Source organism: Spea bombifrons, chromosome 2, assembly GCF_027358695.1.
Source record: "Spea bombifrons isolate aSpeBom1 chromosome 2, aSpeBom1.2.pri, whole genome shotgun sequence".
In the NCBI taxonomy this organism is placed as follows: Eukaryota; Metazoa; Chordata; class Amphibia; order Anura; family Pelobatidae; genus Spea; species Spea bombifrons.
This window is the reverse complement of record NC_071088.1, coordinates 18967735-18980982: the sequence shown is the minus strand read 5'-3', so window position 1 is coordinate 18980982 and position 13248 is coordinate 18967735. Positions and strand designations below refer to the sequence as shown.

The window sequence follows — 13248 nt, the reverse complement described above, 5'->3', positions numbered from 1 at the left end:
ATTAACCCTTACTTTAAAGATTGTGTAAAATTGCACTTGACACCAGAGAGATGGGCAGGACTTTACTGGAAATTTAGCAGCACCCAGACATATTAGAATAAAAAAAAAAAAACTCTATATGTCTATAGAGGTTGGGGTTCTCCTTTTAGTTTTTTTTTTACATAGAAATAGTAAGTAAGCCATAATGTTGCATCACCAATAAAAAATTTTTTTTACAACAATTTAATATTTTGATTTTCTAAACGTTCTTTTACACAAAAAAATAAACAATTAAAATCGTGTTCTGCAGGAAACCAATTTTATTACAATTCATGTATAGAATTTAATGAAGCTGTGAGGGAAAAAAAAGCATCTAAGGAACCAACCTGCCAGTGTTTAATTGGTGTCAATCCTGCCTATACACATATATCTATTCATTTCCCTGAGGAATATATTCCTGCAGAGGAGGGAAACAAAACCCAATAACACCCAGAACCTAAAATTCACAGACACGAGTGTGCAATGGACATTGCTAGTGCAGAAAAGCTTCGTTCATATGGTAGATCTGATAAAAGGAATATTATAAACCTGTTAGGAACAGAGGCAATGTCTCAAGAAGGTATGGGTGTTAAATTGGTAGGTGTGTTCTATGCTTTTCACCAAATAAATTTAAAACCAACATAAAAATACAGATATTTAAGAAAGAGTCCAGTGAAAAGTAAAACAAATGATGGCTGGGTGGTCTTAAATCTTAACAAGACCAGTTGCCATAAGGTGCGGTTAAAACAGGAGCGGATTTCTGCCATTATCCCCTCCGCTGCCAGAGGGAGGAGTAACACATTGCTTTGCACAGTATTAATCACTCCTCTGGTATCAGAAGGGTTAAGTCAGAGAGGTAACTATTTCAACCCCCCTCTGTCCCTCAAATGGTAAAGGAAGCAAGCTTGGGTTCATTTAAACACTTGGAAAAAAAGATTGTTTAAAACAAGAAAAATAAAATACAAAACTGTTCCTCGTGTGCCAAGGCATTGTTTTGAAACATACATACACCAGGTACTACAGCAAAAAAGGGAAAAAACACTGCAAATATTTACAAAAAGAATGATTTTAAAGATATTATGGGTTTTCTTTACAAATAGCTGTAAATTGGGAATTTGTCAGACAGTCCATGTATCTCTTTAAAATTTCTTTACATATTTAATGTATAACATAAGTTCTTTATTAATTACATTCTGCTGAGAACAGGTCAGGATTCCTTTAAAATGTTCACAGCACACTTAAATCCAGGTGTTGGAGGGTGTCTTGTCTCTCTCTCATCCTGGGCTGCTTCATGAAAAGTCTCTCAGGGTAAGAGCATACTGCTGAAACCCTTACATATGCACCATCATATATCCTCTGCAAGGTCCAAACTCGTTCAGTCATCACTGTCTGAGAGGGTTTCATACTGAGAGGAGAGGAGAGGTGCTGGCTCGCGTTCCCACATGCGGCTCTGCTGGTGGGCAGAACTTTGTGTCATAGAAGGTGGTGCGCATGACATAGAAGATGGTGGTGTGCTGCTCATCATTCCCATAGTCAAGGGATTGTATGGGAATTGGGTGGATCCTGTAGTGAAAAGACCAAACAAATGCATTAAAAACATGAAACGGAAGACTCATGCACCACACACATTAACAGGTTTCAAGAAGGTCTTATTGCCTCTACCACCAACAGAATGCTGCTGCTGACTGAATCATTCTTCTGGTCCCCACTTGTTGGCTGAATAAATGAAAACCCACTCATGTGTGCCCCTTTACGCAAGCCTAACGATACAAAGTTTTGAATTCACTGTGCCTTATGGGTCATTTCTGATAAATATCTCTAGAAGAACATGTGTAGTGCATAGTTTAATCAGCGAGGGGACTGTGCTACATTATGTTGAATATGTATAAATATGTTTTCTTACTAGACTAGAAACATGAAAAAGAAAAAAAAAAAGACTAAACAGGTCACAAATGAAGCACTTGTAACTCTCCCTTTTACGCGGCCATGAAAAACATCAATGCTCAATCTCACCTGTGGAAGAAGGTCGATCTTCCCAGGCCCACGCTGGAGCCTGCCTGTAATCTCCTTCTGAGTGAACCGATGATACTGAAGAGGGCCGTTCAGCCCCCATATACGCCTGACTGCCAGAAATGGGGGACTTCGTTTTGCGGCTGCCAGATTTGCTTATCAGCTTATGCTTGGTGGTTCCTCCGCCTGTAATATGGAGAACTTTTTATATAAAAGACACTGCAAGGGCTTGTGAGGAAAAAAAGCACAAACTTGGCGCAGGATAACCCTGCATTGCACTAAAAATGTGGACTCTTTCAATATTACTGTATTTGTTCGATTATAAGACGACCCCCCAAATCTGAATATTAATTTAGGAAAAAAAAGAAAAAGGCTGAATATAAGACGACCCTATAGGAAAAAAGTTTTACCAGTAAATGTTAATTCATCTAAACTATTTTTTTTTTAATAAAAGCCATGATTGAGAAAAATATTTTGGTTTTATTTCCTTCTATTTTCCAACCTGCCCCCCCCAAGTTATGCACATCTGCCCCAGAAATGCCTTATACCCCCTATATGCCACTGTGCCCCATGATATGCCTTTTAACCCTCTAAATGACACTGTGCCCCATGATATGCCTTTTAACCCTCTAAATGCCACTGTGCCCCATGATATGCCTTTTGACCCCCTATGTGCCACTCTGCCTCCAGAAATGCCTTATACCCCTATATGCCACTCTGGCATTTAGAGGGTTAAAAGGCATATTATGGGGAAGAGTGACATATAGGGAGGTTTAAGGCATTCAGGAGGCAGAGTGGCGTATAGAGGGTTAAAAAGGCATTTCTGGAGGCAGAGTGGCATTAAGGGGGTTAAAAGGCATTTCACAGAGCACTCTGCCTCCAGAAATGTCTTATGCCCCCCATTTAACACTCCCTCCCCATCCCTCCTCCAAATTTACCGGTGCTTCTGAGTCCCGTCATGTAGCCGGGGCAGCGTGTAGATCCCACGCACTTACGCTGCAGCCGGAAGGAGGCGTGGCTAGCAGCGGGGGTTGTCTGCGTCCATCGCGCAGACCATCCCCGACTGTCAGAGATCAGAGTTCCCCACTGACAGCCGGGGAAGGTCTGCGCGATGGACGCAGACAACCCCCGCTGCTAGCCACGCCTCCTTTCTGCTGCAGTGGAAGTTGTCTACGCGAATCATGTAGACATCTACATGCTGCCCCAGCTACACACCGGGGACTCAGAAGTACCGGTAAGTGGGGTGGGGACAGGAGGATCCAGGTCCCCTGCAGCTGCTGGGGATCTGGATCTTAGTTGTCTCATAGTCAGACCTATTTGAGGTCTGATTATAAGACGACCCCGATTAAAAGACGAGGGGTATTTTTCAGAGCATTTGCTCTGAAAAAAACCTTGTCTTATAAATCGAGAAAATACGGTATGTGATGAATGAAACGATGACCTCCATATAGTACGTGGAGAGAACAACAAGTGAAGCACACTGGAGATGCAGGAGCTGTGTTATGAGCAACGTGTAGATGTTCTAACAAATACTTTTGACAGAGCTGGAATTTGGCCATTTTTGTTGGCTGCACATAATTTCCAAATGTGGCCGGCAACTGAAAAGCACCACCCTTCTCCATTCCACAACACTCATAACATAAAATAATTAAGTTTCAGTGTTCCTGAAAGAGTCTCTGATGGTATCCTCAGGATTAAACGGTTCACTTTGGCATGTCACTGCCTCACAATTGCATTGCCAGCTGCATCTGTAATTTAAACGTTCTACGTCCTAGCATTTCCGATTCAAATGCATACAGGGGGTAACTATGGATTTTGACTCATGCAATAACAATGGAATACAACATTTACAGCTTAACATGGGAGAGGATTTTAGTTATGAAACGGAAAACAGAAGCACCTGTAACAAGATTGCAGATAAATTACAAATGCCCACCTGAGTTAGGTGAAGGGTTTGCATCTTCCCTGCGCGCTTCACTGTTTGATGACGCAGCGGCATTCCCTTGGGCTACTCCCATCAGCACGCCGGGATCCTCTGGTTTTTCATCAAAATTGCCCATTAGAGCTTTGCGAATAATGTCCTCCAAACCCAGATTACTGGCTGGATCTGCAAAGGAATGCCCACGGGAACTGATGGTACCTGTCAAGAAAAAAGCATGAAGGCTAAGATTATATTATATATATATATATATATATATATATATATATATATATATATATATATATATATATATATATATTCTATATCATTCACATTATAATTATAATAGGGTGATCTCCAATGAAACTGACAAACACAAACTGCAATAGTGCAAAGAATTTGTCATGATGGGTCCATTCTTTGCCATGTGTAGCCATCACTACAAGCTTTTTTGACTGATGGAAGTAGCCAACAACCTGTGGGATTTTTTCCCTTACTTTTTTCACTCTGGCCATTCACCATTCACAAGGTGAAGGGAGAAGCATTAGATATATAAGCATACGGACAGCATTTTAACTTGTCAGTAGCAGCGGTTACAGCCTGATGGGAGTTGGAGTTTGAGACAGTGACAGTTTAGCAGGGGTTAAGATTACTCATCTACCATACTGCAAGTTAATGTATAGTTTATTTTAGTGCAGAAAGTGTGCTGTTGTATGGTGGGTTGGAGAAGCTGTAGTGACTACTGTATTACACGGACCGCAGGAGACATTTTTCACCAGTTTCCGAGTGCAGTTAAGACATTATTATATTTCCATTATATCATCTATTATTCTTCATTGATAAATATTGGTGACAAAACCAGGCATGGTCAATGTTTAATATATAACATTGAGAAAATTCAGTCCTGCTCTACGTGGCTCCATGGGCCTATCACCTGCTAGTGTCTGCGTGCCCAGTACCCTGCTTCTGCCCCTCTGACCGTCCTTAATCTGGGAGGACTTTTATTAAATTTCTAGAATATTGGGGAAATTCAGTCCTGCTCCACGCGCCAGCCCAGGCCCAGTGCGCTGCTGCTGCTACTACTACTACTACTACTACTACTACTACTACTACCATTGCTGCTGCACCTCTGCCCTTACTCTGGGGCGCATTTTTTTTTTTTTTTTATTGCTTTGAGCACACTTCGGCACAGCAAAAACGTGCGTGGCAAAAACAAAAGTTTAGTCTGAAGCAATTTTGCTTGCCGTGGGTGCTTGTGTGCAAAAAAGACAGACTAAAAGGGAATGCCACAGTTTTTTCTTGTTTTTTTTTCTATAGGAATACTACTTGTATAGTCAGTGGGTACTTAGCAACATATGTTTTTGTTATTTGAAAACTTTCTGCATGGGCATCCCTTAGTTCCCATTTTCTCATTATGATTTACTTGCAGTGAAAGAGATCTCTGCCACATCTGAGTCTCATTTCCAAGCCAGACACTAAGGAGTAGTACTAGCAGGGCTGAGGCGCCAAATGTGAAACTGCAAAAATGTTGAAAAACAACAAAAGCATTGTAGCCGGTGTAATTTGATGCTGTTGGAATTATTTATGTGATTATGAAGTGAAGTATGATGGGAGGAACCCTTTCAGAAAAATCATTCTATGCATCTTATTTTGGAACATGCTTTGTATCTGTTGTTACTGAATACAAAATAAAAAGATATTTTAACGCAATTGCTAACAATCACTGCTTCCTTGCTATAAATTAGCCCCATCATTTAAAGCCATTTCCAAGAAAATACTTATTCATGAGAATAAGGAATTATTTTGTCTGATTGCACCATCTGCTTTAATACATGCCTAAACACTACTGCAAAACTCTCTCTATAGCAAGCTATATATTATTATTTTTGGGGGGAGGGAGACAGAATACTAATCACAGAAGAGAGAACTCAATCTTACCCGAAGTAGTGACCGCCGGCAGGTTAAATATCTCTGTTCCTGGCTGAGCAGCTGCTGCAATACATGAAACTCATTCTCATTAATTCCCTCCACAAACATTTCACTTAATTATGTTATGCAAAACATTGTATATACCACAGACCAGTGTACTTCAATCTGGTTTCTCCATGACACATGCAATCATATGACAGATGCAAATAATTTAATTGCAGTTTGGAAGCATTCTGTCCATCTGGTCTTCCCATTACTCTGATGTAAAGATTCAGACCTTAATCAGTCCTCGGTCTTGGCTTAGATTCAGGATAGCATTTTGGCTGTCCCATGCAGGATTAAGAGGATAGTCTAAACATTTAAAAGCTGAGAGGATATTGGAATATCCTTCCAACAGACATGGTAGAGGTTTATACAGTAAACCATGAGGCCGCCCACCGAAGAACTAGGAAAGGTGGGCATTTATCACAAGGAGACCAAAGATAATGCTGAAGGAGCTACAAAGCTTCACAGCGAAGACTGATTGATCTGTCCATAGGACCACTTTAAGCCGTACACGCCACAGAGCTGGGCTTTAAGAAAGAGCGGCCAGAAAAAAAAAAGCCATTGCTTTAAGCCATTGCCAGGGGCAAGACCCGCAACGTGGCCCAGTTATACAATGGTTCTTAAAACACAGTCAGAAACACAGTCAAACAAAGTACAGCGAGAGCACTAGAGGCTGGTGCAACCCAATTACATGATTCCCACTACCAAGTACTGTGTCCTGACCTCCACAATACACTGTATGAGGAACGGTCAGAGTTTATGGTTTTCATCAAAATTCATGTTTTTGTGCTAAAGCCACTTTTATAGTTTCACACAATGTTATGTTCAAAGGAGAGATACAAAAATGGTCAGTGGTTTGCAGGACAGAAATTAGCAGGAGGCAAGCTTATTTGAAAGGAGGAGCAATGTTAGGACAAGAGGTCATGGTCTAAAACTAGAGGGTCTGAGGCTTAGATGTGATGTAAGGAAGTTCTACTTTAAACAAAGGGTAATAGATAAATGGAACAGTGTCCCAGCAGAAGTGGTGGCAGCTGATATAGTAAGGGAATTTAAACAGGCATGGGATAGACAGAAAGCTTTCCTCTCTATAGGACCTGATCAAACACTGATGTAATGGGTTTTTTCTCCTATAATGTAATTTTCACCTCTCCTATTTAGTGTACCCACACAAATTACATAATTGTTTTTTTTTCCAGGACAAAAACGGTTTTCTTCAGATACTATTTTTTGATCGTATCATCTAATTACCTATAAAAAATATGAAAAATGTAAAAAAAAAAAATCTCACTTTTATTTGAAAAATCTTTTACTCATCTAAAAAAAGCTAATGAAAAAACCTGCTAAATAGATTCTACTATTTGTCCAGAGTTTAGAAATATCTAATGTTTTTATTTGTATTTTGTGCAAGTTATTGGACAATAAGTAGTGTTTTGCTATTTCAAAGCCATTCTTTTCCAAATCTGGTCATTCTGCCCCATGTGCTATTTCAGGTATCTTTAAAGCAGGTTAATGCAGTTTACCCCATCAAACCATATATTTTTGAAAACTAGACACCTCAAGGTATTTCAAATGCTGCTATTTTAACTCTTTCTATGCACCAATTCTACTACCACCATTTGTCAAACCTTGTGGTAGTAATTTATTTTGTGTTTCTTATCACACAAATTGTACTTTAGGTGTAAATTTACAACGCCTGGTATATATCACTGCCAAACAGCACCCCAATATGTGTTCAGCAACATCTCCCGAGTACAGTGACACCCCCCCCATGCATGGGTTTGTGTCTGGTTGTTTGGGGGTTAAAGGCCACATTTGGGAATCGCCTCCTAAACTCTTAAAATCTTAATCACTTTCTAAGCTTGTTTGTTTAATGTCATAATGTGTCAGTGCGTCATTGGTCATTCAATGGCCCTTTTTTGTGCAATGTGCCTGGTCCGTCATTAGTCGTTAAGGTGTTAAGCTTTCTATATAAAGACAAATCTGTGCTCAATGCCTGATTTTCGCATGTTCTCTAACATACAAACTATATTCTACAAAGTTATTTGCTAAATTACAGAACATCATTCCTGCCAAGTTTACGTGCATATTATAGACATATTATAGACAACCCTTTATCACACAAGAACATTTTCAAAGTATTAATGCAGAAAAAAAGTAAGGTGTTCACACAATAAAAAAAACTAAGCCTTTGTCTGTTATACAACTAATTGAAAAACAGAATCTTCTGAACTTCACTATAACAGCAGCACCCAGAAAGCTGCTCCTGCAAGAAGGGCTATAATGCATAATTAATGGGGAGAGGGTATTAAAAGTCATCTCATCAATTCAAGATGTAATACAGAAAAAAGCTACATAGGATGGCCGTTCATAATGCACAGCTAAATCAGGGAGCTGACACGAAAATGCAAATGCTTTGGTCATTAAATGGTTAATTATCACAAGCTACAGTGCAATTCGGCTTTTTGAAAACGTACTGACTTGGCAATCAGTTTTATGCCTCGACATAAAAAAATAAAATCACAGGATTTGTGAAGCTGTAATAAAGATTAGAATTCAGAGAGGGAAACGATAGGCCCCACTTACCCATGTCAGAGTCACCGCCACCAGAAGAGTTTAACTTACGAAAAATCTCTTGCTTCTTAAACATCACCATTGGTGAGGTGTTTTCCAATTTGGTGAAGAAGGCAGGGAGGTAATTGATATTTCCAGGAGAGCGCGAGTCAGTCCTGCATTGAATGTGGACACAGAGCAAAGCAGAAAATGAGAGCCATGTCCTTACTCAGGAACTGTTCACAAACACTGCATCTTAGTTACACAGACGGTATATATCATATCATTCTTTATTTTCCTAACACCATGAGGGACACTAACCCCCAGATGCCAATGGCTGCTCTTTATACCTGCATTTTAACACGTGAATTCATTTCAGTTTTAACCATTTCAGCCGGGCTGGCTATGCTCAAGCAGAGATATGCAAACATTATGGCCTATTTACAGTCCTCAGGACCTTGAGTTTGGCAACTCTGAATTGCACATTGCTACTAGACTCTTTAGTTGAGCCGGATGCCACAGAAAAAATATTTAAAGTTACAAACAATTTCAAACACATGTTCCATCTGAAGAGACCTCCTAGATTCCCAAATAGTAAGCAACGTTACATTTTTTTCTATACTGAACCAACAAAAAAGTTCTAAAAGTTTTACTAGAAAACAATTTGACATACACTTAATTTTCTGCAAACCTACCTCTGCTCAGCAGGTTCTGGTCTTTGGGACAGTAATAACATATTGTCTTGCTTTGAATGTATAATCGGGGCTTGTGGGGGTGATATGGGCTCATATGGCTCGGTGACATGCCCTCTATCTGGGGATTTTCCAGGCCTGCATTTAAAATACAGAGTGACATTACAACACCCATAGCAGCGTAAGGTTTTCTTTTAACCCCTAACTGAGCTATTTGTATAACAAATGTAAAGGTTGACCTTATTAAGCACCAAAAATAACTTTTTATGGCTTCAATCTTAACATACACTTTATAAATGCTTAAAACATTATTGTAAACCTGTCATATAGATTTATTTCAATAAGGAAAGAATTGCTCTGACACAAGAGATAGCACCGAAGCAATTGTTGAACGTCGGCTCCCACAATTCAATTTTAATTCAGTAACTCTACTACTTTCTGGCTACCATGGCCCAGGAGTGGCCCCCATAGAGTCACATTAAGCAGCTGCTTAGGGCCCCAGTGGTCTAGTAAATGATGCAGATGCCATTTAAGTAATATCTCCAATTTTTCTTACAAATGCTTCCAAGGTCATAAATAGTAAGCTCCTTAGTGTTTGCAGAATTATTCTTTTTATCTCCTGTGTGAAAGGTGGGTCCCCAATTCATCTTTGGGATAAGGACCCCTTAAAACCTAGACCACTGCCCTTGAACATTTTATTATCACTAAGAAGTAACCCAGTAAAACACTATAAGACAGCAACTTCACAGATATTAATTGAGAGTCTCTGTCTTTGATAGGATTCTGAGGATTGTTTTCATTGCACTAGATAAGGGTCATGAGGAAATAATCATGAGGTATCGTTACTAGATCTACCAGGTCATGGCTCAGATTCCCTCTGGCATAAGGCTGCTGTCTCTTAATACATCCGTTTGGTTGCCCATGTTTCCCGGGGTGCAGGATATCCTGGCTGATCTATTGCTCTGTAGTCTAAGCCACAGGGGCTTTTTTCCAAACCTCCTATAAACCTTACATTCCTCCAAGCATCTCCATGCACACATTTAACCATGATAACACACAAGAGCCATTACCTTCCCCTGGGCTTTTCAGGTATGCTTTCGGGTGACACCCTTGAGGCAGGTCGCTGATGGTGCACAGACTGGACCTGCGTTTCGGGGCTGAATCTGTTGGATGGCTTGGATCGGACGGGAGCGGGTGAGGGGGCACTGTTCTGGAATGTCGATGTGGGCGGCTGCTGTGACGTCTGAGTTGCAGACTGATTTCTAGCAAAGTCTTGAGTGATAATATGCTGAAAAAAAGAGGATTTACAAGATTATAGTATTTAATACGGGAACTTTCCCGTTTAATTAACCTTAAAAGTTATAAGGATGCTGTAATGTGCCACAAAATCAGCGTAGGAGATGGCACTTAGCGATCCACATAACATTTCTCGTTTTGTTTCTCGTTATTCTCTTAACTTTTTTCTTAAAGCAGTAAAAATATGCTTAAAAGGCGTTTTTACACTTCAGTTTAAGAAAACGCAGACAAGTTTTCAGAAATAATTGCATGTCTCAGAGATCAGATGGTAGACACTTACACAGATGTGATCAGCTAGTGTAATCAGCCTGTGAGTTTGGGGAACATGTGCCGGCTGCTGTGGAGATGGGGACTCTTGCTGCGTTCGGTACCGGCCAGCTTGTCCTTCATATTGTCGTGAACTTTCACCTGCACCAGAAAACAATTTACATCACATAAATTCCAACCTAAAATATCACATCATTTTAAGTTACATGCCATTCATTCATTCCCCCTGGTCTGGCTCAACAAAATTAGCAATGACTGGAGAAGAGAAATACTACTGTAGCATATCCACAGTTCTTCTTTCCGCACATATATGTAGTTTTGTTGACTATCAAATTATCAAACAAAGAAGATACAGAACACTCAACACCACCTTGTTTAAGCTGGCAGAGATCAGATAAAAGAATGCTGGTATAGCCTTTATACGGAAGTTATATACTGCACTACAAATTTGATTTACAATATATTTTCTTCATCAAGAAGACTTTGCAAAGGTCATTCTATGCCCTATGAATTAACCAAACGTTCAATTACTAATATTGGCCCCAAGGATAAATAATGTAACTATCGTCAGTACTGGAATTTAAGATGTCTGGTTTTTAACGATGATTTGGGATTTAGCATTTTTGTTCCAAGGAGATGTACAGAAATTATAATCCACTTACTTTCAGGCTGGCTTGATTTAGGAATCTCCTGGGGATAGGATTCTTTTTCCTTAACCGGCACAGGTGAGTTTGCTGGGCTGATCACCTCTATTGTGTCTCTTGGAGCTTCATAGCGATGGGAAGACACTGCAAATTAATATTTAACGTTAAAACTAACAATGACACAAAAGCAGCAACTGATGCTTTTCTACATAGCTTTTAACAGAACAAAGCAAACCTCCAGGATTTTTTTTTCCAGTTCACCAAGAGACACACAATAAAACTTTTGTTAATGTTTTCATCACTTACAGCTGCTGGCTGAATCGGAGCTCTGTGTACTTCTCTCTCGAGCATCTTTATCAGAGGCAATCTGTTGAGTGATGATCACATCAATAAAATTGGCTGCTGTGATAGTAGTCTTTCCTCTTGTCATTAATTCCTCCACATATCGTAATTTGGTGTGAGCAGGTTTGTCTTTGCCTGCTTCAGAATAAACAGCCGGGGAAGCTTGGCTCTGTGGCTTGCTGCTGGAAAAGCTGGAAGTATAGGGGCTTTGCACCATCCTCCGCTCAGACTCCATTTGCTGCTGCTGCTGCTGCTGCTGTTGTTCCAGTGCTGCGCGTCTGACCATGTTCTCTTGGGACCTCATGGACTCGTGTTTGCTCTCTTTTGGCTTGGCAACCTCCATCTGTGGAGCAGAAGCAGCCGCATCCACCAGGGCTGCAAGTGCATCGGCAGCCGTGTTGTAATGGGAGTTCTGTGTTCCCTGGGTAATGGAGGGTGTTCCCGAAGTGTGAGAACTGAAGAAGCAAAGTAACATTAGAAACCAAAGCTGAAAGTAATAATTTGGTGGCATACTCTCGGGTGTATGATGGATACTTTAGTTCCCTAAACAAATACATAATAACAACAGTCTACAGACAAAACATGAATGGCTGACCAGTTATTATAGCGAATACTTACATAGACCGCAGCTGAGAAGGATCCAGCTGCGTAATGACGCTTTTGCCATTTGTTCCTTGGAATATGCTGGGACGCTGCTGTATTATGCTCTCCTGTCCTCTGACCGAGGGTGAGGGGGAACGCACATAGCCATGGCTACTCGGCCTGCCAGGCTGATCTGTCACTGTAGATGGAAACACTCATCAGTGAGATAGAGGGCACAACAACTGCAGACAATATGAATAGCTGACGGGGAACACCGATCAGACTGTACACACTAGGTGCGCGAGTATAAAGTCATAATATCCTTAAACAGAGTGTATCTAAAATGAAACCTTTACTATGACATGAAAATGGTAAACACTTATTTTCTTAAAAGATAGTGCAAGTCTTAATTGGTGTGATATTTATATCTGGGAAAATGGCCAAATGGGTTGGTTATAACATGGATGGAACAAAGAAGCTTGGACCCTGCTGAGTTCACATATGCTTTAAAAAGCTCTGGCATCCTGATCACCTTTTGGCTTCTTCTCTCTCTTCTACAGCTTTCTTCTTCTCGCTCTTTCCTCCTTCCCCTTTTTAATTTTTTTTAATTTTTTTTTTTCTCTCTTTCTCTCTCCTTCCTCCCCCATCCCCATAAGGAGTCACAATAATGTGTGCAAAAATTCAGTCTGTAGAAAATAGCCACTTACCAGGACGCAGGTAATGTTCATTCTGCGCAGCTACAGCTGCTGCATGTCTTTCTCGCTCTCTTTCACGATCCTTCTCGCGTTCCCGATCTCTTTCCCGCTGCTCCTTCTCTCTCTCTCGCTCCCGCTCCCGTTCCCGTTCTCTTTCACGTTCCCTCTCCCGCTCAGCGTTGGCAGAGCTTGCAGCTGCTAAATAGGATGGATGGACTGTATAAGTAGTTATTATACTTGCTTATTTTGTGACATGT

General features: G+C 40.5%; 1 protein-coding gene across 5 annotated transcripts in view; it reads right to left on the bottom strand.

Annotated features, from left to right (window-relative positions):
• Window positions 1-281: 281 nt before the first annotated feature.
• NCOR1 (nuclear receptor corepressor 1) overlaps window positions 282-13248 on the bottom strand; it is a 57789-nt gene continuing 44822 nt past the window's right edge. For 4 of the 5 annotated variants that reach the window (XM_053456992.1, XM_053456994.1, XM_053456996.1 and 1 more), the window contains 12 exons: window positions 13004-13189; window positions 12333-12495; window positions 11679-12169; window positions 11391-11516; window positions 10742-10869; window positions 10236-10453; window positions 9169-9303; window positions 8507-8649; window positions 5888-5941; window positions 3965-4168; window positions 2032-2214; window positions 282-1581 (listed from right to left, as the gene is read on the bottom strand). In XM_053456992.1, coding sequence (XP_053312967.1) covers window positions 1394-1581; window positions 2032-2214; window positions 3965-4168; window positions 5888-5941; window positions 8507-8649; window positions 9169-9303; window positions 10236-10453; window positions 10742-10869; window positions 11391-11516; window positions 11679-12169; window positions 12333-12495; window positions 13004-13189 — 2219 coding nt within the window. In that variant the 3' untranslated portion in view covers window positions 282-1393. The remainder of the gene's footprint in view (window positions 1582-2031; window positions 2215-3964; window positions 4169-5887; window positions 5942-8506; window positions 8650-9168; window positions 9304-10235; window positions 10454-10741; window positions 10870-11390; window positions 11517-11678; window positions 12170-12332; window positions 12496-13003; window positions 13190-13248) is intronic. The other variant, XM_053456995.1, reaches the window with a different exon arrangement.